This window comes from Monodon monoceros, unplaced genomic scaffold (assembly GCF_005190385.1).
Source record: "Monodon monoceros isolate NGI ecotype Baffin Bay Population unplaced genomic scaffold, NGI_Narwhal_1 Super_Scaffold_10, whole genome shotgun sequence".
NCBI lineage: Eukaryota > Metazoa > Chordata > Mammalia > Artiodactyla > Monodontidae > Monodon > Monodon monoceros.
In genome coordinates this window covers 53,348,661-53,376,595 of record NW_021703766.1, presented here as the reverse complement: position 1 = coordinate 53,376,595, position 27,935 = coordinate 53,348,661, and the positions used below count along the sequence as shown (strand labels likewise).

General features: G+C 39.2%; 1 protein-coding gene across 4 annotated transcripts in view; it reads left to right on the top strand.

Moving 5' to 3' along the window:
- The window catches only part of LOC114907431 (zinc finger protein 160-like), an 80,840-nt gene that overhangs the window by 3,810 nt on the left and 49,095 nt on the right, over positions 1-27,935 (top strand). For all 4 annotated transcript variants that reach the window (XR_003796728.1, XR_003796727.1, XR_003796726.1 and 1 more), the window contains 2 exons: positions 3,424-3,514; positions 15,892-16,018. Coding sequence is in view for 1 of the 4 variants with exons in the window: in XM_029243089.1 (XP_029098922.1) it covers positions 3,500-3,514; positions 15,892-16,018 (142 nt within the window). In the remaining 3 variants the exon portion in view is untranslated. The remainder of the gene's footprint in view (positions 1-3,423; positions 3,515-15,891; positions 16,019-27,935) is intronic.

The following is a 27,935-nucleotide window of genomic DNA, read 5'->3' as shown; positions in this document are numbered from 1 at the left end:
CATCTTCCAAGTAGGTGTCAGTGGGGACAACAGGAAACTGAGACCTGGGGACCCTCTCTTTGAGACATCCTCCCTGATCTCAAATGCCTTTGTATCCAGACTCCATAATGTCCCCAGGTGGTGGCAGACTTTCCCAGGAGGACCAGTTTCTTTTTTTTTTTTTTTTTTTTTTCCTTTTTTGCGGTACGCGGGTCTCTCACTGTTGTGGCCTCTCCCGTTAAGGAGCACAGGCTCCGGACGCGCAGGCTCAGCAGCCATGGCTCTCGGGCCCAGTTGCTCCGCGGCATGTGGGATCTTCCCGGACCAGGGCATGAACCCGTGTCCCCTGCATCGGCAGGCGGACTCTCAACCACTGCGCCACCAGGGAAGCCGTCTGTTTTTTTTAAATAAATTTATTTATTTTATTTATTTATTTTTGGCTGCATTGGGTCTCTGTTGCTGCACACGGGCTTTCTCTAATTGCAGCAAGCAGGGGCTACCCTTCATTGTGGTGCACGGGCTTCTCATTGCGGTGGCCTCTCCTGTTTGCAGATCACGGGCTCTAGGCACGCCGGCTTCGGTAGTTGTGGCGCACGGGCCCAGTTGCTCCGCGGCATGTGGGATCTTCCTGGACCAGGGCTCGAACCTGTGTCCCCTGCATTGGCAGGCGGACTCCCAGCCACTGCGCCACCAGGGAAGCCCAAAGGGCCAGTTTCTTGATTTTCATACTGAATGCCCAATATCCTTTGGGTGGCAGCTTGTGTACATTCCTGTTTGGATCCCTTTGCCGAGAAGTCCCTGTGCCTTTTAGTCTCCTTTAGTCAGTCATGCATGGAGAAGAGGTAGAAAAATGGGGAAAGCGGAGGGGAGCCTGTAGGGACCGCAGGAGGGATATGGCAGCAAGTGGGGGCGTCAAGATGAGCCCAGTGAATGGTGTGTGCACCTGTCCCAAGTGTAGTTACGGGATCGAGGGCTGTGTGGATCTGTTGGAAAGGAATGTCTCAGTTCAGGCTGGAGAACCTGGCAGTGAGTTTGTTGGAGAACCTGCATGGAATGGTTTGAGGTGCCCTAGTGTCTTAGCTCAGGTTCCTGGGACGTCAGTGCTGAGGCTGACATTTCCCTGCATGGGTTTGATTTGATAACTCATGATCACACGTGAGCAGCAGTGAAGAAAGTGGAATTTGACTGGGAGAAATGTTATCCTCCACTGTTAGAACTATGGCCTGAGAAGAGCCCACAGGGAGCTCTGGGTGCAGGAGGATGGGTGCCTTGGTCTTAAGGGGCTGGATCTAGAGGGTGCCCCCCAGCATCCACTCCACACACTGACTTTTGTTGGCTCTTTTAGGAGGGCAAGCATCATCATGCCACCAATAGAGTAATATAGGGAAAATCTCAGATCATTTTTTGCGTTAACATTGGTATCTTTGAGTATTTGGTGTTGCAAGTGAAGAAAGTTTCATGTGCATTTGGAAAGATGCAAAGAGAATCTGGAGTGTTGCCTTGGAAGATGTTGGGGTCTCACTGGGGCATGTGCATCGTTGGAAATCTCTCTCTTTTTAGTAGTTTTTTGGAGATTCCAGTGTTTTGCCTGGGTCACTGTAAATGAAAATACGGTGCCTTGTGTCTAGTGGGTCCTTGGGTGTCCTCTTATGTATTATCCCTCATGCATGAGTTATTAGGGCTTGAAATGTTTTCTGTCGTTGTGTAACAGGATGAGGGGATCATTATGGGCTCTGTGGACACTGTGTTGGACCCCATGAGAGTTTGTAAGTTTGTTTGAGTCCAGACTGGAAGTTATGAGTAGTCAGCTTAAGACTGCAGAAGGTTTTTAGTAGGGAGGTCCTGCTAGATATGGGTCTGTGAGCCCAACTTGAGAAGAGTCGTAAAGTCTCGTGTTGTTGGGAAAGATTATTGCAAGAATCCGAGGACAGCAACACTACAGTGATCTGCAGTCCAGGGGCTCATCCTTGGGAAGATGCAGCTGCAACTTTCTTGCTGCCAGGCCAGTGCTGGGTACTCTATTATCCACTCCTGTCCCTCCCAAAATATGCACAGAGGCACAATACAGAGAACAGGGAACCTTTGTGTGCTGTTGGTGGGTGTGTAAATGGTACCGCTAAATTGGAAAACAATATGGAGGTTCCTTAATAAATTCAACATAGAACAGACACACAATCTATCAAACTGTCTTCTGGCAGATATCCAAAGGAAAGGAAATCAGTGTTTTCAGGGACACATCTGCAGTCTCATGAGTATTACGGTATTTGCAGTAGCCAAGGAACAGAAACAACCAAAATGTCTGTTGACAAAAGAATGGGTAACAAAATCGTGGTATCAAAACATGTACTGTATATTGTATAGTATGTATAGAATATGTATAATGAAATGTTATTCACTGTATATAAATACGAAAAATCAAGAATCCTGCATTTATGACAAAATGAATGAACCTAGAGAACATTATGCTAAGTGAAATAAGCCTGACAAAGGACAGATATTGTACATGGAAACTAGAATTATCAAACTCATAGAGCCATAGAGTAGAAAGGCTGTTACCAGGAGCTGGGTGGTAGGGAAAATGGGGCGATGTCTGTCAAAGTATACAGATTTTCAGTTGTAAAATGAATAAGTTCTGGGGATCGGATGTACTGCATGCTGCCTATACTGTTTCTATATACTTGAAATTTGCTCACAGAGAAACAATTAAGTGTCCTCACAACACACACACAAAATGGTAATTCTTAGTTGATGGAAGTGTGACTTACTTGATAGTGACAATTATTCACAGTATACACATCTCTCAGAGGATCACTTTGTATACCTTACATTTACATCATTTTAATTCATCAGTTACCCCTCAGTAAAGCTGGGAAAGAACAAGAAAGTGGGGGCTGTGCTGGGCTTGCCTCCTGTGAGTGGTGCTCAACCCAGGCTTACCATTAGATCGATGAGGCTTTATGCATAGACATGTTTTGTACCCTCTGACCAGGGATTCCTCTTCATGTAGTCAGTGTGGGACCAAAGCTCGATAATATTTATGTTGCCCCAGGTGATTCCAATCTGGATCCGTCACTGAGCATCATGACTCTGGGTCCCCCCATTCCTGAGGGCTGAGATCTGGGCTGAGGGTGAGGGCTCTGCTCTGCGTGGGGATGGATCAGGGCTGGTCTGTGACCTGCAGGGGATTGTCGGGTCCAGCTGAGGTGCCCGCTGCTGCTTGGTACGTGAGGGCCTCACCAGGAGGGGAGCGAGATCTGAAGAAAGGGTGGGAAAACTCACCTGTTAGACTCTGTGTGGGAGTTACTGTCCTGAGCCCCTCCTGGGACAGTGGGCAGCAGAAGACCGTCTGTTCCACATGCTGAGGGCTTCCCTGTGTGTGTGGTGGTGACTCAGGAAGGGGGTGTGTTGATTGCAAGCATTAAACAGCCTGTTTTCCACTTTCAGGGTCAACCTCTAAAGACTCACGTTTCCTGAGGAGGAAGCCTGGAAGAGGAGGGAGAGGAAAGAAAAGGAGTCGGAAATGGCTCTTTCTCAGGTAAAGTCATATTTTTGGTTGATTCTCAGTCTGTTTTTTCTGAAATGCCCTCTTTTGGACTTGCTGATCTTGTCTGACTCTGAAGTATCCTGCCTGACGCCTGTACCTCACACTCACCCGGGGCCCTCCCTCAGGGTCTGTCGTCTCCACTTAGATTTCACACCCATGGATTGGAGACGTGGTGTCAGTGCTCTTGGGCAGCAGGGACTGTTGAGGGGCCCCATCCGGATGCACTGTCCACTCTCTGTCAACCAGGGTACAGAAGCTGCACTTGGAAGTCAGGTATTAACGTGCACAATACCTGATAAAATCCGAAAATCAGACCAATTGGAGCAGTTTGTTCTGACTTTTTCTAAGGCAGTTCAAGCTAAACATGTGAGTCACTCTCCTTAAATCTTGATGATTGGTAATGGAATGGAAAGTTCAAAAATAGACATCAGTGGCAGAGGGTGTTTTAGTTTATCATCGGATTTAAACTATGAAATCAACCTAAATCTCTGGCAGTTGGAAATTCTTTAAATTACTTTCATCACCTCCATTCCTCAGAGGTTGTCTTTTCACTCTGGATTGTATCCTTTGACAGACAGAAAGTTTTACTTCTGATACGGGCAAGATTCCAGCTTCATTCTTTTCCTAGTAGATATCTCTTTTCTCAGCACCATTGTTATTGATAACTCTCCTTTCCCCTATGTGTATCTTGGCACCCTTGTGAATACATTTTACATATATGCAAAGGATTATTTCTGAGTATTGTGTTCTGTTCATTTGGTTTATGTTATCTGTGTTTATACCGGTACCACACCATCTTGATTACTTCTTAATATGTTTTGAAATAAAAAGGGAGGCCTTCACCTTTCTTCTTGTTCAAGAGACTTTTGGCTATTTGTGGTCTCTAGAACTGCCCTGTGACTTTTAGCATTTTTTTTCCCTCTATTTCTGCAAAGATTGCTATGGAAATTTTGATAATGGGTCCACTGAATCTGTAGAACACTTTGTGTAGCTTGGATTTTTTAAGAGAATAAGTCTTCCAGCCCATGAGTACAGGTTGTCTTTCTATTTGTATCTTTTTGGATTTCTTTTAGCAATGGTTAGTAGTTTTCAGTGTAAGTCTTTCACCATGTTGGCTAATTTATTCCTAAATATTTCATCCCTGTTTAATGCTATAGTAAATAAGATTGTTTTCTTCTGACATTGTTCATTGTGTATAGAAATGCAACCGATTTTTGCATTTGGAGTTTGTATACGACAACTTTTCTAACACTCTTGATATAGCAGGTTTCTTACGGAATCTTTATGATTTTTACATATAAAACCTTGTCATCTAGGAAAGAAGGTAAGTTTACTTTTTTAGTTTGGATAACTTAGATTTTTTTTTCTTATCTAATTGCTCTGGCTAGGAGTTTCAGTACATTGTTGAGCAGTAGTGCAGAGAGTGTGCATCCTTGCCTTCTTTCTGATCTCAGAGGACAAGCTTTCAGTCTGTCCCCATTGAGAATGTTGTTAGCTGTGCTTTTTTCATAAATGGCGTTTATTATGTTGAGAGAATTTACTCTTTCTGGTTTGTTGAGTGTTTTATCTTGAAAGGTTGTTGAATTTTGTCAAATGCTTTTCTCTGCATCAATTGAGATGGTCCTGTGTGGTTTTTTCCTTTACTCTGTTAATGTGGTGTATCACATTAATTGATTTTTGTATGTTGACTCCTCTTTGCCTTATATGAATAAAATCCACTTGGTCAACATGTCAGATCTTTTTAATGTGGTATTATTTTGCTAGTATGTTAAGGATTTTGCATCAATATTCATCAGGGGTATTGGTTTCTAGTTTTACTTTCTTGTTGTGTTTTTGTCTGAGATTGGTATCAGAATCATGCTGGCTCCATAGAAAGAATTTGCAAGAGTTCCCTCTTCAACTCTGTAATTTTAGCAGGATTAGTGGTAATTCTTTTGTAAATATTTCATAGAATTTGGTCCTGGGTTTTTCTTGTTTGTTTGTTTTTTAAAAATTATTATTTATTTATTTTTGGTTGTGTTGGGTTTTCATTGCTGGGCGTGGGCTTTCTCTAGTTGTGGCGAGTGGGGGCTACTCTTTGTTGCGGTGCACAGGCTTCTCTTATTGTGGAGCATGGGCTCTAGGCCCACAGGCTGCAGTAGTTGTGGCACGTGAGCTCAGTAGTTGTGGCTTGCAGGCTCTAGAGTGCAGGCTCAGTAGTTGTGGCTTGCAGGCTCTAGAGCGCAGACTCAGTAGTTGTGGCAAATGGGCTTAGTTGCTCCATGGCATGTGGGATCTTCCCAGACCAGGGTTCGAACCCATGTCCCCTGCAATGGCAGGTGGATTTTTAACCACTGCGCCACCAGGGAAGCCCTGGGTTTTTCTTTGTTTGAGGTTTTTGATTACTTTTTGAATTTCTCTAGTTATAATCCGGTTCAACTTTTTAATTTTTTTTCTTTTGAATTTTATTTTTTTATACAGCAGGTTCTTATTAGTTATCCATTTTATACATATTAGTGTATATATGTCAATCCCAATCTCCCAATTCATCACACCACCACCACCTCCCCCGCCACTTTCCTCCCTTGGTGTCCATATGTTCTCTATATCTGTGTCTCAATTTCTGTCCTGCAAACTAGTTCATCTGTACCATTTTTCTAGGTTCCACATATATGCGTTAATATACAATATTTTTATCTTTCTGACTTACTTTACTCTGTATGACAGTCTCTAGATCCATCCACGTCTCGGCAAATGACCCAGTTTCGTTCCTTTTTATGGCTGAGTAATATTCCATTATATATATGTACCACATCTTCTTTATCCATTCATCTGTCGATGCGCATTTAGGTTGCTTCCATGACCTGGCTATTGTAAATAGTGCTGCAGTGAACATTGGGGTGTGCGTGTGTCTATTTGAATTGTGGTTTTCTCTGGGTATATGCTCAGTAGTGGGATTGCTGGGTCATATGGTAGTTCTACTTTTAGTATTTTAAGGAACCTCCATACTGTGCTCCATAGTGGCTGTATCAGTTTACATTCCCACCAACAGTGCAAGAGGGTTCCCTTTTCTCCACACCCTCTCCAGCATTGTTTCTAGATTTTCTAATGATGCCCATTCTAACTGGTGTGAGGTGATACCTCATTGTAGTTTTGATTTGCATTTCTCTAATAATTAGTGATGTTGAGCAGCTCTTCATGTGCTTCTTGGCCATCTGTAAGTCTTCTTTGGAGAAATGTCTATTTAGGTCTTCTGCCCATTTTTGGATTGGGTTGTGGGTTTTTTTTTTGTTTTTTTTTGCAGTGGCATATTTTATATATTAATAGAGGGGCTTAAATAAGACAGTTGTAGAAGCTGAAAGACAGGAAAGAAAAAAATGAATCTATGTGATATCTCGAAAACACATTTTTTTGTTTTACCATAGGTACCTTTTTTAAAATTTTTTTAAAGGTAACACTAGTGTTTTCTTTTTTTAAAATTGCACACAGGTCTATAAACCTAATAAGTAGGTTTTTTCTGGTTTTTTTTTATACAGCAGGTTCTTATTAGTCATCAGTTTTATATACATCAGTGTATACATGTCAGTCCCAATTGCCCAATTCATCACACCACCATCACCATCACCACCACCCCCGCGGCTTCCCCCCTTGGTGTTCATACGTTTGTTCTCTACGTGTGTGTCTCAATTTCTGCCCTGCAAACTGGTTCAGCTGTACCATTTTTCTAGATTCCACATATATGCGTTAATATACGATATTTGGTTTTCTCTTTCTGACTTCACTCTGTATGACAGTCTCTAGATCCATCCACGACTCTCTACAAATGACGCAATTTCGTTCCTTTCTATGGCTGAATAAAATTCCATTGTATATATGTACCACACTTTCTTTATCCATTCGTCTGTTGATGGGCATTTAGGTTGCTTCCATTACCTGGCTATTGTAAATAGTACTGCAATGAATATTGGGGTGCATGTGTCTCTTTGAATTGTGGTTTTCTCTGGATATATGCCCAGTAGTGGGATTGCTGGATTATATGTTAATTCTATTTTTAGTTTTTTAAGGAACCTCCATACTGTTCTCCATAGTGGCTGTATCAGTTTACATTCCCACCAACAGTGCAAGAGGGTTCCCTTTTCTCCACACCCTCTCCAGCATTTGTTGTTTGTAGCTTTTCTGATGAAGCCCATTCTAACTCGTGTGAGATGATACCTCCTTGTAGTTTTGATTTGCATTACTCTAATCATTAGTGATGTTGAGCAGCTCTTCATGTACTTCTTGGCCATCTGTATGTCTTCTTTGAAGAAATGTCTATTTAGGTCTTCTGCCCATTTTTGGATTGGGTTGTTTGTTTTTTGAATATTGAGCTGCATGAGCTGTTTATATATCTTGGAGGTTAATCCTTTGCCCCTTGATTCGTTTGCAAATATTTTCTCCCATTCTGAGTGTTGTCTTTTCGTCTTGTTTACGGTTTCCTTTGCTGTGCAAAAGCTTTTAAGTTTCATTAAGTCCCATTTGTTTATTTTTGTTTTTGTTTCCATTATTCTAGGAGGTGGATCAAAAAAGACCTTGCTGTGATTTATGTCAAAGAGTGTTCTTCCTATGTTTTCCTCTAAGAGTTTTATAGTGTCCGGTCTTACATTTAGGTCTCGAATCCATTTTGAGTTTATTTTTGTGTATGGTGTTAGGGAGTGTTCTAATATCATTCTTTTACATGTAGCTGTCCAGTTTTCCCAGCACCACTTATTGAAGAGACTGTCTTTTCTCCATTGTATATCCTTGCCTCCTTTGTCATAGATTAGTTGACCGTAGGTGCGTGGGTTTACCTCTGGGCTTTCTATCTTGTTCCATTGATCTATGTTTCTGTTTTTGTGCCAGTACCATATCGTCTTGATTACTGTAGCTTTGTAGTATAGTCTGAAGTCAGGGAGTCTGATTCCTCCAGCTCTGATTTTTTCCGTCAAGACTGCTTTGGCTATTCGGGATCTTTTGTGTCTCCATAGAGATTTTAAGATTTTTTGGTTCTAGTTCCATAAAAAATGCCATTGGTAATTTGATAGGGATTGCATTGAATCTGCAGGTCGCTTTGGGTAGTATAGTCATTTTCACAATATTGATTCTTCCAATCCAGGAACATGGTATATCTCTCCATCTGTTTGTATCATCTTTAATTTCTTTCATCAGTGTCTTACAGTTTTCTGCATACAGGTCTTTTGTCTCTAGGTAGGTTTATTCCTAGGTATTTTATTCTTTTTGTTGCATGGTAAATGGCAGTGTTTCCTTAATTTCTCTTTCAGATTTTTCTTCTTTAGTGTATAGGAATGCAAGAGATTTCTGTGCATTAATTTTGTATCCTGGAGCTTTACCACATTCATTGATTAGCTCTAGTAGTTTTCTGGTGGCATCTTTAGGATTCTCTATGTATAGTATCATGTCATCTGCAAACAGTGACAGTTTTACTTCTTTTCCAATTTGTATTCCTTTTATTTCTTTTTCTTCTCTAATTGCTGAGGCTAGGAGTTCCAAAACTATGTTGAATAGTAGCGGTGAGAGTGGACATCCTTGTCTTTTTCCTGATCTTAGAGGTAATGCTTTCAGTTTTTCACCATTGAGAATGATGTTTGGTGTGGGTTTGTCATATATGACCTTTATTATGTTGAGGTAGGTTCCTTCTGTGCCCGCTTTCTGGAGAGTTTTTATCATAAATGGATGTTGAATTTTGTCAAAAGCTTTTTCTGCATCTATTGAGATGATCATATGGTTTTTTTCTTCAGTTTGTTAGTATGGTGTATCACATTGATTGATTTGCATATATTGAAGAATCCTTGCATCCCTGGGATAAATCCCACTTGATCATGGTGTATGATCCTTTTAATGTGTTGCTGGATTCTGTTTGCTAGTATTTTGTTGAGGATTTTTGCATGTATGTTCATCAGTGATACTGGTCTGTAATTTTCTTTTTTTGTAGTATCTTTGTCTGTTTTGGTATCAGGGTGATGGTGGCCTCATAGAATGAGTTTGGGAGTGTTCCTTCCTCTGCAATTTTTTGGAAGAGTTTGAGAAGGATGGGTGTTAGCTCTTCTCTAAATGTTTGATAGAATTCACCTGTGAAGCCATCTGGTCCTGGACTTCTGTTTGTTGGAAGATTTTTAATCACAGTTTCGATTTCATTACTTGGAATTGGTCTGTTGATATTTTCTATTTCTTTCTGGTTCAGTCTTGGCAGGTTATACCTTTCTAAGAATTTGTCCATTTCTTCCAGGTTCTCCATTTTATTGGCATAGAGTTGCTTGTAGTAGTCTCTTAGGATGCTTTGTATTTCTGCGGTGTCTGTTGTAATTTCTCCTTTTTTATTTCTAATTTTATTGATTTGAGTCCTCTCTTTTTCTTGATGAGTCTGGCTAATGGTTTATCAGTTTTGTTTATCTTCTCAAACAGCCAACTTTTAGTTTTATTGATCTTTGCTATTGTTTTCTTTGTTTCTGTTTCTTTTATTTCTGTTCTTTATGATTTCTTTCCTTCTAGTAACTTTGGGTTTTGTTTGTTCTTTCTCTAGTTCCTGTAGGTGTAAAGTTAGATTGTTTGAGATGTTTCTTGTTTCCTGAGGTAGGATTTTATTGCTGTAAACTTCCCTCTTAAGCTTCCCTCGTCGTGTTTTCATTGTCATTTGTCTCTAGGTATTTTTTGATTTCCTCTTTGATATCTTCAGTGATCTCTTCGTTATTTAGTAACGTATTGTTTAGCCTCCATGTGTTTCTGTTTTTATGTTTTTTTCCCCTGTAATTGATTTCTAATCTTACAGTGTTGTGGTCAGAGAAGATGCTTGATACGATTTCAGTTTTCTTAAATTTATTGAGGCTTGATTTGTGCCCCAAGATGTAATCTATCCTCGATGATGTTCCGTGCACACTTGAGAAAAAAGTGTAATCTGCTGTTTTTGGATGGAATGTCCTATAAATATCAATTAAATCTCTCTGGTCTATTGTGTCATTTAAAGCTTCTGTTTCCTTACTAATTTTCTGTTTGGATGATTTGTAAGTGAGGTGTTAAAGTCCCCCACTATTACTGTGTTACTGTCAAGTTCCTCTTTTATAGCTGTTAGCAGTTGACTTATGTATTGAGGTGCTCCTGTGTTGGGTGCATATAGATTTATAATAATTATATCTTCTTGGATTGATCCCTTGATCATTATGTAGTGTCCTTCCTTGTCTCTTGTAACATTCTTTATTTTAAAGTGTATTTTGTCTGATATGAGTATTGCTACTCCAGGCTTCTTTTGATTTCCATTTGCATGGAATATCTTTTTCCATCCCCTCACTTTTAGTCTGTATGTGTCCCTAGGTCTCAAGTGGGTCTCTTGTAGAGAGCATATATGTGGGTCTTGTTTTTGTATCCATTCAGCAAGCCTTTGTCTTTTGGTTGGAGTATTTAATCCATTCACATTTAAGGTAATTATCGATATGTATGTTCCTTTTACCATTTTCTTAATTGTTTTGGGTTTGTTTTTGTAGGTCTTTTTCCTCTCTTGTGTTTCCCACTTAGAGAAGTTCCTTTAGCATTTGTTGTAGAGCTGGTTTGGTGGTGCTGAATTCTTTTAGCTTTTTCTTGTCTGTAAAGCTTTTGATTTCTCCTTCGAATCTGAATGAGTACCTTGCTGGGTAAAGTCATCTTGGTTGTAGGTTTTTCCCTTTCATCACTTCAAGTATATTATGCCACTGCCTTCTGGCTTGTAGAGTTTCTGCTGAGAAATCAGCTGTTAACCTTATGGGAGTTCCCTTGTACGTTATTTGTTGTTTTGGCCTTGCTGCTTTCAGTAATTTTTCTTTGTCTTTAATTTTTGCCAATTTGATTACTGTGTGTCTTGGCATGTTTCTCCTTGGGTTTATCCTGTATGGGACTCGCTGCGCTTCCTGGACTTGGGTGGCTATTTCCTTTCCCATGTTAGGGAAGTTTTCGACTATAATCTCTTCAAATATTTTCTCAGGTCCTTTCTCTCTCTCTTCTTCTGGGACCCCTGTAATGCGAATGTTGTTGCGTTTAATATTGTCCCAGAGGTCTCTTAGGCTGTCTTCATTTCTTTTCATTCTTTTTTTTTTATTCTGTTCCGTAGCAGTGATTTCCACCATTCTGTCTTGCAGGTCACTTCTCTGTACTTCTGCCTCAGTTATTCTGCTATTGATTCGTTCTAATATATTTTTCATTTCAGTTATAGTATTGTTCATCTCTGTTTGTTTGTTCTTTAATTCCTCTAAGTCTTTGTTAAACATTTCTTGCATGTTCTCGATCTTTGCCTCCATTCTTTTTCCGAGGTCCTGGATCATCTTCACCATCATTATTCTGAATTCTTTTTCTGGAAGGTTGCCTATCTCCACTTCATTTAATTGTTTTTCTGGGATTTTATCTTGTTCTTTCATCTGGTACATAGCCCTCTGCCTTTTCATCTTGTCTATCTTTCGGTGAATGTGGTTTTTGTTCCATAGGCTGCAGGATTGTAGTTCTTCCAGCTTCTGCTGTTTGCCCTCTGGTGGATGAGACTGTCTAAGAGGCTTGTGCAAGTTTCCTGATGGGAGGGACTGGTGGTGGGTAGAGCTGGCTGTTGCTCTGGTGGGCAGAGCTCAGTAAAACTTTAATCCGCTTGTCTGCTGCTGGGTTTGGCTGGGTACCCTCCCTGTTGGTTCTTTGGCCTGAGGCGACCCAACACTGGAGCCTACCCAGGCTCTTTGGTGGGGCTAATGGCGGACTCTGGGAGGCCTCACACCAAGGAGTACTTCCCAGAACTTCTGCTGCCAGTGTCCTTGTCCCCACGGTGAGCACAACCCCCCACCCCTGCCTCTGCAGGAGACCCTCCAACACTAGCAGGTAGGTCTGGTTCAGTCTCCTATGGGGTCACTGCTCCTTCCCCTGGGTCCTGATGTGCACACTGCTTTATGTGTGCCCTCCAAGAGTGGAGTCTCTGTTTTATCCCAGTCCTGTCAAAGTTCTGCAGTCAAATCCCACTAGCCTTCAAAGTCTGATTCTCTAGGGACTCCTCCTCCCGTTGCTGGACTCCGAGCTTGGAAAGCCTGACGTGGGGCTCAGAGCCTTCACTCCGGTGGGTGGACTTCTGTGGTATAAGTGTTCTCCAGTTTGTGAGTCACCCACCCAGCAGTTATGGGATTTGATTTTATTGTGATAGCGCCCCTCCTACCGGCTCATTGTGGCTTCTCCTTTGTCTTTGCACGTGAGGTATCTTTTTTTGGTGAGTTCCAGTGTCTTCCTGTTGATGACTGTTCAGCAGTTAGTTGTGATTCCATTGCTCTCGCAAGAGGGAGTGAGAGCATGTCCTTCTACTCTGCCATCTTGAACCAATCTCCAAATTTTTTATTTCATAATGATAAATCAAGTTTAGTAGGTTGTATGTTTCTAAGAATTTACCTGTACCTTTTAGATTCTGTAATTTGTAGGCATTATTGTTCATAGTACTTCCTTATCTTCCTTAAAAAACTTTCTTTGATATCAGTTGCAATCATTTCTCTTTCATATCTGTTCTTAATTATTTGAATCTTTTTTCTTTTTTTCTTAGTGTAGCTAAGGGTTTTCCCATTCAGTTTTTTCAAAACACCAACTCTTGCTTTGTTCATTTTTATATTTTTCTACTTTCTATTTTATTTATCTCTGTTCTAATCTTTTTTTTAATATGTTAATTTATTTTTGGCTGCATTGGGTCTTCATTGTTGGGTGTTCGTTGTGGAGTGCAGGCTTCTCATTGTGGTGGCTTTTCTTGTTGCAGAGCTTGGGCTCTAGGCATGTGGGCTTCAGTAGTTGTGGTGTGCAGGCTCAGTAGTTGTGGCACACAGGCTTAGTTGCTCCGCAGCATGTAGGATCTTCCCAGACTAGGGCTCGAACCTGTGTCCCCTGCACTGGCAGGCGGATTCTTAACCATTGTCCCACCAGGGAAGTCCCTGGTTTCATTTTTCTTATTTACCTCTTTCCTTTTGCTAAACTTGGGTTTAGTTTGTTTTTGTTTTTCTACTTCCTAGAGGTGTAAAAATAAATTTCTGATTTGAGATCTGTTTTTTTTTACTGTAAGCATTTAGCAGTTTTGAATTTCCTTTTAGTACAGCTTTCATTGTGTGTTATAACTTTTGGTAGGTTGTATTTTCCTTTTCATCCATATATTTCAAAATTCCCTTGTGATTTCTTCTTAGACCCATTAGTGGTTTAGGAGTGGGTTGTTTAATTTCCGCATTTGGGGGAATTTTCTTTTTTTTCTTCTGTTTATTTCATTGTTGTTTACTTTTATGACATCAGTCTCTTAAAATTGTTAAGATTTGTGTTTTGGCCAAACGTGTGGTCTCTCATGGAGAATGCTTTATGTGTGCTTGAGACGCATGTGTTTTCTGCTGTTGGGTCATGTGATCTGTTATGTCTAATAACCAGTAAGGTCTATAGTTTCCTTATTGATCTTTTTGGTTCCATCCGTAAGTTCAGCTGGGGCATTGAAGTCTCATAGTATTCCTGTGCTGCTGTCTATTTCTCTCTTCCTTTCCTTTAATGTTTGCTTCATTTTTCTGAGATATCTAATGTTAGATGTATATATATTTTTACTTGATACTTCTTTTTGGTAAATTGACCCATTTATCATTATATAATGTTTTTTGTCTCATGTCACTTGTTTTTCTTCATTTTGTCTGATATAATGTATTCTCTCCTGCTCTCTTTAGGATGGAATATCTTTTTCCATCCTTTCACCTTTCTGTGTCCTTATATTTGTGAACAGTAGCAGTTCCAAGTCTCTCACAGTTTTTCCCTTGCCCTCTGTTTTTCCCCGTTACTTGCTCTAGTGGTCCCTGCTCAGGCACACTGTACAGTGGTGAAAGGCAGGTGCCCTGGCCAGCCCCCTTCACTCCACTGTAACTCCAGAGGGAATGCATCGAGTGTTTCCTTCTGTTCATGACGTTTCTTGAAATGTTCTTGTTTAATCAGAATTTATTTTTTTCCATATCCTTTTTTTCTTGATTTTTAATTGTCCAGGAAGTTTTTAACTTTACTATTATGATATATTTTTTCATAACCTGTGGAAATAATGTATAATAGTGTATTTTCTAATTTCTAATCAATGTTTTATTGGTGGCAAAAACAAAGATATTCTTTGGCTTTTGTTAATGCCTAGCTGTGTAAATTTAAATGGATAAAATTGTATTTATATTTTTGAGCATGGTTATCTTATTGAGATTTGAGTTCAAGTATTCTATTTTTTTTAAATGTTCATACCATTTTTTTTTAGTATCCTACTACAGAATCACGTTGACAAACTAAATTGAGTACAGTGGATACATTTTCATTGTCTGAAAGATGCTGAAATACACATGAATAAAACGATGATAAAAAATTGTCCAAAAATCTGTCAAGAGATTTTTCTCTCATTTCAGTTATTTTTTATAGATATGTATGTGCATGAGTACATGGATGTGCAAGTCTGTGGTTTAGAAAAAAGACATCATGATTTTAAAACTATATATCATATCTTTTCTCAGTTGAAATTGTCTGCAGTATATTCCATTGCCTGGAATTTTTCTGTGCAATCCTGTTAATGGTTTAAGTAGTAGTAAGATTACTAACATTTATGTGTATGTGCTTGTGTGTCCACATCTGTAATGACCTTTCATGCCATTCACCTTGGACTTCTTTCAAGTTTTCTCAGGGAACCCTCTGTCAGTGTACTTTTAATGCTTTCTGTATTACTTAACTGTTTGATTCTTAAGCTTCAGTTGCTGAGCACAGCCCTCTGAGTTCAAGTGTTTGCTGTAACATTTCTTACCTTCTTGATCTGAGTCAAGTTTCTCAGAGTGTCTGTGATAGTTTTTGTCCTCTGTAAGATGGGGACAGATCTTTCTTTAATGAGCTGTTATGTTGATAACAAGATCTTGCCTGTAAAAGTACTTACTTAGAGTAATGTTTAGAGTAACATTACTGTAACTTAGAGCAATAGGAAGTGTTCAAACACTTTTAGTTGTTGTTGTTATCATCATCATAGTTGAAGATTTTGACCTTTCATTAAAAGCACTGCGAACTTTGTCATCTCATCTGTATACTGAATCTCACTCAGTGTGTAGAACGTAATACCTAACACTTCTGCATAGACAACATGGCGTTGAGTGTTACTTATAGGCGTTTCATAGATTTTCGACAGTGACGAAAAATCATATTAATTGGAGGACCTCATAAGGTCTTATGAAAAAGTATAAGAAATTAAGATTAGAGATACATAATTTTTCCAAATACCTCTAAATGGATCTGGTAGAACACATACTTTAATTGAATCAGTCCTTATCCCTTCCTCGTCTTTTCCATTTGTATGAAGATGAGAACTCTTCATGGCCCATTGGTGAAATGTGGTTTCATTTCAGGAACGGTTGACCTTTGAGGATGTGGCCATCGAATTCACTCAGGAGGAGTGGGAATGCCTGGACCCTGCTCAGAGGGCCTTGTACAGGGACGTGATGGTGGAGACCTACAGGAACCTGATCTCCCTGGGTGAGGATAACTTCCCTTCAGAGCTGGGATCTGCCCTTGGGTATCTTTGCATTTTCCCTTGTGTGCCTCTTGGGAGGCCCTGATAATCTTTGAAAGCCCTGTTGACTCACATCATGTGGCATCATGAGTTTAAACTGACCCTTTCTTCAGATGCTCTGCACGTTTCATGTTACATCAGGGGTTGTCCCAGAGCTTAATTACGTACAAAGCTCAATGGCAAACTTTAAAAAATACCAGATTTCCTATTTTCTGCCTTTTGGCTTTTGACTCAGTTTTTGCAGGAAGAGAGCTTGATGTCTGCATATTACACCGTTCCCTGTGTAGAAGGGAGGCGGTGGATGAATTTGTGAAATATTTTTCCTGACCCATCTGTAATGTCCTCACCCCTCAGCTGAACAAAGAACTGGGATTTTAGGAAAACCACAGCACTTCACATTTCTTTGTCCTGATAAACCAGAATTTCTGTTTCTTTTTTAAAAAAATTTTTGGCCACACCTTCTGGCTTGTGGGATCTCAGTTCCCTGAGTAGGGATTGAACCCGTGCCCTCTGCATTGGAAGCATGGAGTCTTAACCGGTGGGCCGCCAGGGAAGTCCCAGAATTTCTTTTTCTGATCTAAATATTATCTCCACATTGGAGCAAGAGAAAGAGCTGTGGACAGTGGGGAGAAATGTGAAAAATAGCCAAGAATACATTGTGTGGGAGTCAAAAGTGTAAACAAAGATGGGTATCTCAGAAGGGCTGTTCCTTTTGTTTAGGGGTGTGTGGGACAGGTGGGTGGATTGGATCTTCTGTGATTGTTACTTAGGAAGAGTGTAAGGACAGTGGACGGAGAGATGCTCCTTTTGATCCCAAATCCTACAAGGGGTGCATATGTGAATCTTTCAGGCTCTTAGCTTGGCATCTGTGGGTCGAGTACATGGTCCCATCTCAAGATCCTATAATGTCTGACCCTTACACATTGTAGTATTTTTACTCTTGTACTGCTCTATCTAGTCTGGGAATGTCGACTGTTCCTAATTTTACCTTCTCCTTACTTTGTATGATTTTACCTCTTAAATTTCTTTGAAGTATATTCCTAAGGTCTGAAATTTTACCTGGTTTCCTTGTTGTGATAATCCACCTATGTTTATCTGGCAACCTCTTGTGGAGTCTCTATGGAGAGTGTTTACTGGGTAACAGAAAATTTTGATAGAGACACTATTCCTCGTATGTTGTAATATTTTCTTGCTCTGTACAAAACCACCACTCGAAGCTACTCAGTAGAGTGGTCAGCATGTTCTAGGATATGAGATAGAAAGTATCACAAGAGTCTGACTGATAAGTCTTACCGGGTTTTTTTTCTGGCTTTGGGGACTGTCACAAAAGCCTGTCTCAAGGGCACTGTGACCGTGTTACTCATGTGTCTCAATGACCATGCATTTTAGCCTCTTTAAATTGGTATAGGAATTTATCCCAGGACAACTTTGTCAAAGCTTACCTTCTCATATCTGTGAGGCTGTTGGCTAAAGTGTTGTTGATGCCACATTTTTCATTGCCTGTGCCATTGTTCATTCTACCTCAACAGCGAATTTTGAAGCGTCTTAATGAGAGCTTATGAAGTGGAGGGATACCTTCAGTGATGAACGATAATGTGTTTATGACACTGGTACTTTCATTTTGTACATTTCTATGCATTTTAAATGATTTTTTATTTTATCATTAGGTTCAAATTTCCATGTTACTCTTGGGGTTTTTGTTTTATGTTTGCAACGCGTGGGATGGTTGATTGGGGATGGGTCCCTGTGGTGGAATTTGTTATCAGTCCCTCTTAGAATCTTTATATATTCTTCGTACTCATCTATTATCAGATATGTGATTTAGAAATGTTTTCTCTTTTACTGTTGGTTGTCTTTTCACTGTGCTTTAATGCACAGTAGTTTATATTTTTGATATAGTCCAATTTATCTGTTTTATTTTGTAGCCTGTGCTTTTGGTGTTATACCTGATAAATCATTTGTGGGTCCAATGTCAAGAAACTTTTTCTGTATGTTTACTTCTAGGAGTTTTATATACTTGGGACTTAGGTTTAGGTCTTTGAACCATTTTGAGTTAATTTTTGTCTGTAGCGTAAGATAATGGTCTAAGTAAATACTTTTGTTAGTAGGTATCCAGTTTTGGCAACACCTTTTTTAAAAAATTTATTTTTAATTAATTAACTTTTTTTGGCTGCGTTGGGTCTTGCTGCGCGTGGGCTTTCTCTGCTCGTGGTGAGCAGGGTCTACTCTTTGTTGCGTTGCACAGGCTTTTCGTTGTGGTGGCTTCTCTTGTTGAGGAGCACCAGCTCTAGGCACGTGGGCTCAGTAGTTGCAGCACATGTGCTTAGTAGTTGTGGCACCTGGAGTTCAGTTGTTGTGACACATGGGCTCAGTAGTTGTGGCTTCTGGGCTCTAGAGTGCAGGCCCAGTAGTTGTGGCACATGGGCTTAGTTGCTCCATGGCATGTGGGATCTTCCCGGACCAGGGCTCGAACTCATGTCCCCTGCATTGGCAGGTGGATTCTTAACCACTGCGCCACCAGGGAAGTCCTGTCAATACCTTTTGTTCCACTGACTGCATTCTCCCCTTAAGTGGTCTTTACACCTTTTTGAAACATTGTTTAAACACCTACACAAGAGGTTTTTTTTTTTAAAGTATAGTTAATTTATAATGTTGTGTTAATTTCAGGTGTATAGCAATTTACAAGATATTTAATATAGTTACCTGAGCTATACAGTAGGTCCTTGTTGTTTATCTATTTTATATATAGTAGTTTGTATATGTTCATCCCAGACTCCTAATTTATCTCTCTCCTCGCCCCCCCCCACCCCCCGCATCCTGCACTTTCCCCTTTGGTAACCGTAAGTTTGTTTTCTATGTCTGTGAGTCTATTTCTGTTTTGTATATAAGTTCATTTATATCACTTTTTTAGGTTCCACATATAAGTAATATCATATATGTCTTTCTTTGTCTGACTTCACAGGTCCATCCATGTTGCTGCAAAAGGCATTATTTCATTGTTTTTTATGAATGAGTAATATTCCATTGTATATATGTGCCATATCTTCTTTATCCCTTCATCTGTCAGTGAAAATTTAGGTTGCTTCCATGTCCTGGCTAGTGTAAATAGTGTTGCTATAAACATTGGGGTGCATATATCTTTTCAAATTAGAGTTTTCATCTTTTCCGGATATATGCCCAGGATTGGAATTGCTTGTTCATGTGGTAACTTTATTTTTAGTTCTTTAAGGAACCTCCATACTGTTCTCCAAAGTGGCTACAGCAGTTTACATTCCTTCCAACAGTGTAGGAGTGTTCTGTTTTCTCCACACCCTCTCAAGCATTTACTGTTTGTAGACTTTTTTTTTTTGGCCACGCCGGATCTTAGTTGTGGCACGCAGAATATTTAGTTGGGGCATGCGGACTTCTTAGTTGCTGTATGACTCTCAGTTGCGACATGCGTATGGGATCTAGTTCCCCGACCAGGGATTGAACCTGGGCCCCCTGCATTGGCAACGTGGAGCCTTACTGCCTGGACCACCAGGAAAGTCCCCTATTTGTAGACTTTTTGATGGTGGTCATTCTGACCAGTGTGAGGTGATAGCATTTTGTGGTTTTGATTTGCATTTATGTAATAATTAGTGACGTTGAGCATCTTTTCATGTGGTTGTTGGCCATCTTTATGTCTTCTTTGGAGAAATATCTGTGTAGGTCTTCTGCTAATTTTTTGATTGGGTTGTATGGTTTTTTTGATATTAAGCTATATGAATTTTGTATATTTTGGAAATTAATTCCTTTTTGGTAGCATCATTTGCAAATATACTCTTCTAGTCCACAGGTTGTATTTTCGTACTTTTTATGGTTTCCTTTGCTTTGCAGTAGCTTTTAAGTTTATTTAGGTCCCATTTGTTTATTTTTGCTTTTATTTCCGTGTCTCTAGGAGACAGATCCAAAAAAATATTGCTGTGATTTATATCAAAGAGTGTTCTGCCTTTGTTTTACTCTAGGAGTTTTATAGTATCTGGTCTTATTATATTTAGCTGTTTAATCCATTTTGAGTTTATTTTTGTATGTGGTGTTAGAGAATGTTCTAGTTTCATTCTTTTCCATGTAGCTGTCCAGTTATCCCAGCACCACTTACTAAAAAGACTGTCTTTTCTCCATTGTGTATTCTTTCCTTCTTTGTCATAGAGTAATTGACTATAAGTGAGTGGGTTTATTTCTGGGCTTTCTATTCTGTTCCATTGATCTGTGTTTCTGTTTTTTGCCAGTACCATACCGTCTTGATGACTGTAGGTTTGTAGTATTGTCTGAAGTCAGGGAGTGTGATTCCTCCAGCTCCATTCTTCTTTCTCGAGATTGTTTTAGATATTCGGTGTCTTTTGTGTTTTCATACAAATTGAAAAAATGTTTTGTTCTCGTTCTGTGAAAAATGCCATTGTTAATTTGATAAGGATTGCATTGAATATGTAGATTGCCTTGGGTAATATGGTAATTTTAACAATGTTGCTTATTCCAATCCAAGAACATGGTATATATTTTCATCTGTTTGTGTCATCTTTGATATCTTTCATCAGCATCATATAGTTTTTTTTTGTGGTACGTGGGCCTCACACCGCTGTGGCCTCTCCCGCTGTGGAGCACAGGCTCCGGACGCGCAGGCCCAGCGGCCATGGCTCACGGGCCCAGCCGCTCCGCAGCATGTGGGATCTTCCCGGACCGGGGCACGAACCCGCGTCCCCTGCATCGGCAGGCGGACTCTCAACCACTGCGCCACCAGGGAAGCCCAGCATCATATAGTTTTACAAGTACAGTTATTTTGCTTCCTTAGGTAGGTTTATTCCTCGGAATGTTATTTTTTGTGATGAGATGGTAAATGGGATTGTTTCCTTAATTTCACTTTCTGATATTTTGTTGTTAGTATATAGAAATGCAACAGATTTTTGTATATTTATTTTTTATATTTATCCAGCAACTTCACCCTGTTCATTGATGAGGTCTAGTAGTTACCTGGTGGCATCGTCAGGATTTTCTACGTGTCATCTGCATACAGTGATAGTTTGACTTCTTTTCCTATCTGGATTCCTTTTATTTTTGTTTTCTGATTGCAGTGGCTAGGACTTCCAAATGTATGTTGAATAAAAGTGGTGAGAGTGGACATCCTTGTCTTGTTCCTGATCTTAGAGGAAATGCTCTCACCTTTTCATTGTTGAGTATGATGTTAGTTGTGTGTTTGTCATATATGGTCTTTATTATGTTGAAGTAGGTCCCATCTGTGCTTACTTTCTGAAGCGTTTTTATCATAAATCAGTGCTGAGTTTTGTGAGAGGCTTTTTCTGCAACTACTGAGATGATCATATGGTTTTTAGTCTTCAGTTTGTTAATGTGGTGTATCATATTAATTGATTTGCAGATACTGAAAATCTTGCATCCCTGGAATAAATCCCACTTGATCATGGTTTATGATTCTTTTAATGTATTGTTGGATTCTGTTTGCTAGTATTTTGTTGTGGGTTTTTGCATATATGTGATATTGACTTGTAATTTTCTTTTTTTGGAATATCTTTTTCTGGCTTTGGTGTCAGGGTTATTATGGCCTCACAGAATGAGTTCATTGGAAGTGTTCCTTCCTCTCCAAAAGTATTTTTTGTAATAGTTTCAGAAGAATGAGTGTTAGCTCTTGTCTGAATAATAGAATGGGAGAATTCACCTGTGAAGCCATCTGGTCCTGGACCTTTGTTTCTTGGAAGATTTTTAATCACAGTTTCAATTTCAGTACTTGTGATTGGTCTGTTCCTATTTTCTATTTCTTCGTGGTTCATTCTTAAGAGATTGTACCTTTCTAACCCATTTCTTCTAGGTTGTCCATTTTATTGGAGTATAGTTTCTTGGAGTAGTCTCTTGATTCTTTGGATTTCTGTGGTGTCCATTGTAATGTATCCGTTTTGATTTCTGATTTTATTGATTTGGGCCCTCTCCCTCTGTTATTAATGACTCTGGCTAAATGTTTTTCAATATTCTCTTTTTTTTTTTATTGGGGTATAGTGGTTTTACAATGTGTTTGTTTCTACTGTACAGCTAAGTGAAGTAGAGTTCCCTGTGCTGTACATCAGGTTCTCATTTGTTATCTATTTTACACATATTAGTATAAAATAGCATGTTAAAAGATACTTTCTTCTTTTCCAATATAAGCATTTAAAGCAGCAAATTTCCCTGTAATTACCATTTCACTTATTAGGTTTTTTAAAATTAATTTTTATTGGAGTATAGTTGCTTTACAATGTTGTGTTAGTTTCTACTGTACAGCAAAGTGAATCAACTCTACGTATACATATATCCTTTCTTTTTTGGATTTCCTTCCCATTTAGGTCACCACAGAGCATTGAGTAGAGTTCCCTGTGCTATACAGTAGGTTCTCATTAGTTATCTATTTTATACATAGTATCAATAGTGTATATATGACAATCCCAATCTCCCAATTCATCCCACCCGACCCTGCCCCTTGGTATCCATACGTTTGTTCTCTACGTCTTTGTCTCTATTTCTGCCTTGCAAACAGGTTGATCTGTATCATTTTTCTAGATTCCACCTATATGCGTTAATATACGATGTTTGTTTTTCTCTGACTTACTTCACTCTGTATGACAGTGTCTAGGCCAACCACGTCTCTACAAATGACCCAATTTCATTCTTTTTATGGCTGAGTAATATTCCACTGTGTATATGTACTACATTTTCTTTATCTGTTGGTCTGTCGATAGGCATTTAGGTTGCTTCCAGGACCTGGCTATTCTAAATAGTGCTGCAATGAACATTGGGGTGAATGTGTCTTTGAGTTATGGTTTTCTCTGGGTATATGCCCAGTAGTGGGATTGCTGGGTCTTATGGTAATTCTATTTTTAGTTTTTTAAGGAACCTCCATACTGTTCTCCATAGTGGCTGTATCAATTTACATTCCCACCAACAGTGTGAGAGGGTTCCCTTGTCTCCACACCCTCTCTAGCATTTATTGTTTGTAGATTTTTTTATGATGGCCATTCTGACTTGTGTGAGCTGATGCCTCATTGTAGTCTTGATTTGCATTTCTCTAATGATTAGTGATGTTGAGCATGTTTTCATGTGCCTCTTGGCCCTCTGTATGTCTTTTTTGGAGAAATGTCTGTTTAGGTCTTCTGCCCATATTTTGATTGGGTTGTTTGTTTTTTTGATATTGAGCTGCATGAACTATTTGTATATTTTGGAGAGTAATCTTTGGTCCATTAATTCGTTTGTAATTATTTTCTCCCATTCTGAGGGTTGTCTTTTTGTCTTGTTTATGGTTTCCTTTGTTGTGCTGAAGCTTTTAAGTTTCATTAGGTCCAATTTGTTTATTTTTGTTTTTATTTCCATTACTCTAGAAGGTTGGTCAGAAAAGATCTTGCTGTGATTGATGTCAAAGAGTGTTCTCTCTCTGTTTTCCTCTTAAGAGTTTTATAGTATGTGGCCTTACATTTAGGTCTTTAATCCATTTTGAGTTTATTTTTGTTTATGTTGTTAGGGAGTTTTCTAATTTCATTCTTCTACATGTAGCTGTCCAGTTTTCCCAGCACCACTTATTGAAGGTACTGTCACCATTGTATATTCTTGCCTCTGTTGTAAATTAATTGGCCATATGTACATGGGTTTATTTTGGGGCCCTCTATTCTGTTTCATAGATGTATGTGTCTGCTTTGGGGCAAGTACCACACTGTTCTGATGCCTGTGACTTTGTAGTATAGTCTGAAGTCAGGGAGCCTGATTCCTCCAGCTCTGTTTTTTTTCCGTCAAGATTGCTTTGGCTACTTGGGGTCTTTTGTGTTTCTATATAGATTTTAAGATTTTTTTGTTCTAGTTCTGTGAAAAATGCCATTGGTAATTTGATAAGAATTGCATTGAATCTGTAGATTGCTTTGGGTAGTATAGTCATTTTCACAGTATTGATTCTTTAAATCCAAGAACATGGTATATCTCTCCATCTGTTTGTGTCGTCTTAGATTTCTCTCATCAGTGTTTTATAGTTTTCTGATTACAGGTCTTTTACCTCCTTGGGTAGGTTTATTCCTAGGTATTTTATTCTTTTTTTGTTGCAGTGGTGAATGGTATTGTTTCCTTAATTTCTCTTTCTGGTCTTTAGTTGTTCATGTATAGGAGTGCAGGAGATTTCTGTGCATTAATTTTGTATCCTGCAACTTTACCAAATTCATTGATTAGCTCTAGTAGTTTTCTGGTGGCATCTTTAGGATTTTCTATGTATAGTGTCATCTCATCTGCAAACAATTTTACTTCTTCTTTTCCAATTTTATATTCCTTTTGTTTCTTTTTCTTTTCTGATTTCTGTGGCTAGGACTTCCAAAACTGTATTGAATAGTAGTTATGAGAGTGGACCTCCTTGTCTTGTTCCTGATCTTTGAGGAAATGCTTTCAGTTTTTCAACATTGAGAATGATGTTAGCTGTGTGTCATACATGGCCTTTGTTATGTTGAGGTAGGTTCCATCTGTGCCCACTTTCTGGAGAGTTTTTATCATAAATGGGTGTGGAATTTTGTTAAAAGGTTTTTCTGCATCTATTCAAATGATCATATGGTTTTCATTCAATTTGTTAATATGGTGTATCACATTGGTTGATTTGCGTATATTGAAGAATCCTTGCATCTCTGGGGTAAATCCCACTTGATTGTGGTGTATGATTCTTTTAATGTGTTGTTGGATTCTGTTTGCTAGTAGTTTGTTGAGGATTTTTGTGTCTATATTCATCAGTAATATTGGTCTGTAATTTTCTTTTTTCGGGATATCTTTGTCTGGTTTGGGTATCGGTGACGGTGGCCTCACAGAATGAGTTTGGAAGAGTTCCTTCCTCTTCAGTTTTTTGGAAGAGTTTGAGGATGGATGTTAGCTCTTCTCTAAGTGTTTGGTAGAATTCACCTGTGAAGCCATCTGGTCCTGGACTTTTGTTCTGGAAGATTTTTAATCACAGTATCAATTTCATTACTTGTGATTGGTCTGTTCATATTCTTTGTTTCTTCCTGGTTCAGTCTTAGAAGGTTATACCTTTTTAAGAATTTGTCCATTTCTTCCAGGTTGTCCATTTTATTGGCCTATAGTTGCTTATAGTAGTCTCTTATGATCCTTTGTATTTCTGCAGTGTTCTTTGTAACTTTTCCTTTTTCATTTCTAATTTTATTGATTTGAGTCCTCTCCCTCTTTTTCTTGATGAGCCTGGCTAAAGGTTCATCAATTTTGTTTATCTTCTCAAAGAACCAGCTTTTAGTTTTATTGATCTTTGCTATTGTTTCTGTTTCATTTATTTCTCCTTTTATCTTTATGATTGATTTCTTTCTACTAACTGGGTTTTTTTTGTTCATCTTTCTCTAGTTCCTTTAGCTGTTTAGATTGTTTATTTGAGATTTTTCTTGTTTCTTCAGGTAGGATTGTATTGCTGTAAACTTCCTCCTTAGAACTGCTTTTGCTGCATCCGATATGTTTTGGATCATCGTGTTTTCATTGCTATTTGTCTCTAGGTATTTTTTGATTTTCTCTTTGATTTTTTTTACTGATCTCTTGGTTATTTAGTAGTGTAGTGTTTAGCCTTCATGTGTTATATATTTTTTACAGTTCTTTTCCCCTGTAATTGATTTCTAATCTCATAGAGTTGTGGTTGGAAAAGATGCTTGATATGATTTCAGTTTTCTTAAATTTACCAGGGCTTGATTTGTTACCCAAGATGTGATCTCTCCTGGAGAATATTCCATATGCACTTGAGAAGAAAGTGTATCCTTCTGCTTTCAGGTGGAATGTTCTATAAATATCAATTAAATCTATCCGGTCTATTGTGCCATTTAAAGCTTGTGTTTCCTTGTTTATTTTCTGTCTGGATGATCTGTCCATTGGTGTAAGTGGGGTGTTAAAGTTCCCCACTATTGTGTTACTATCGATTTTCCCTTTTGTGGCTGTTAGCATTTGCCTTATGTATTGAGGTGCTCTTATGTTGGGTGCATAAATATTTACAATTGTATGTTTCCTTGGATTGATCCCTTGATCATTATGTAGTGTCCTTCCTTATCTCTTTTAACAGTCTTTATTTTAAAGTCTATTTTATCTGATACCAGTATTGTTACTCCAGCTTTCTTTTGATTGCCGTTTGTATGGAACATCTTTTTCCATCCCCTCACTTTCAGTCTGTATGTGTCCCTAGGTTTGAAGCGGGTCTTTTGTAGACAGCATATATGCAGGTTTTGTTTTTGTATCCATTCAGCCAGTCTGTCTTTTGGTTGGAGCATTTAACCCGTTCACATTTAGGGTAATTATTGATATGTATGTTCCTATTACCATTTTCTTAATTGTTTTGGGTTTGTTTTTGTAGGTCTTTTTCTTCTTTTGTGTTTCCTGCTTAGAGAAGTTCCTTTAGCATTTTCTGTAGAGCTGGTTTGGTGATGCTGAATTCTCTTAGCCTTTGCTTATCTGTAAAACTTTTGATTTCTCCGTGGAATCTGAATGAGATCCTTGCTGGGTAGAGTAATCTTGGTTGTAGGTGTTTCCCTTTCATCACTTTAAATAAATCCTGCCACTCCCTTCTGGCCTGCAGTTTCTGCTGAAAGATCATCTGGTAATCTTATGGGGATTCCCTTGTATGTTATTTGTTGCTTTTCCCTTGTTGCTTTTAATAGTTTTTCTTTGTATTAAATTTTTGATAGTTTGATTAATATGTGTTTTGGCGTGTTTCTTCTTTGGTTTATCCTGTATGGGACTCTCTGCACTTCCTGGACTTGATTGGCTATTTCCTTTCCCATGTTTAGGGAAGTTTTCGCCTATAATCTCTTCAGATATTTTCTCAGACTCTTCCTCTTTCTCTTCTTCTCCTGGGACACCTGTAATTCAAACGTTGTCTCAGAGATTTCTGAGAGTGTCCTCAATTCTTTTCATTCTTTTTTCTTTATTCTGCTCCATGGCAGTTATTTCCACCATTCTATCTTCCAGCTCACTTATCCGTTCTTCTGCCTCAGTTATTCTGCTGTTGATTCCTACTAGAGGTTTTTTTTTTTTTTTTTTTCGGTATGTGGGCCTCTCACTGTTGTGGCCTCTCCCGTTGTGGAGCACAGGCTCCAGATGCGCAGGCTCAGCAGCCATGGCTCACGAGCCCAGCCGCTCTGCAGCATGTGGGATCTTCCTGGACCGGGGCACGAACCCGTGTCCCCTGCATCGGTAGGAGGACTCTCAACCACTGCGCCACCAGGGAAGCCCCCTACTAGAGTATTTTTAATTTCACTTCTTGTGTTGCTCATCACTGTTGGTTTGTTCTTTAGTTCTTCTATGTCCTTGTTAAACATTACTTGTGTGTTATTCTATTTCTGAGATTTTATTATTTTTTATATAAATTTATTTGTTTTGCCTGTGTTGGGTCTTTGTTGCTGTGCGTGGGCTTTCTCTAGTTTCAGTGAGTGGGGGCTACTCTTTGTTGTGCGCAGGCTTCTCACTGTGGTGGCTTCTCTTGTTGCAGAGCACGGGCTCTAGAGCACGTGGGCTTCAGTAGATGCAGCGTGTGGGCTCAGTAGTTGTGGCTCATGGGCTCTAGAGCACAGGTTCAGTAGTTGTGGCACACGGGCTCAGTTGCTCTGCGATATGTGGGATCCTCCGGGACCAGGGCTTGAACCCATGTCCCCTGCATTGACAGGCGGACTCCCAACCACTTGCGCCACCAGGGAAGCCCTATTGCTGAGATTTTAGTTCATCTTTACTATTATTACTCTGAATTCTTTTTCAGGTAGACTGCCTATATTCTCTTCATTTGTTTGGTCTTGTGGGTTTTTACCTTGCTTCTTCATCTGGAGCATATTCCTCTGTCTTCTCATTTTGTTTAATTTACTGTGTTTGGGGTCTCCTATCCGC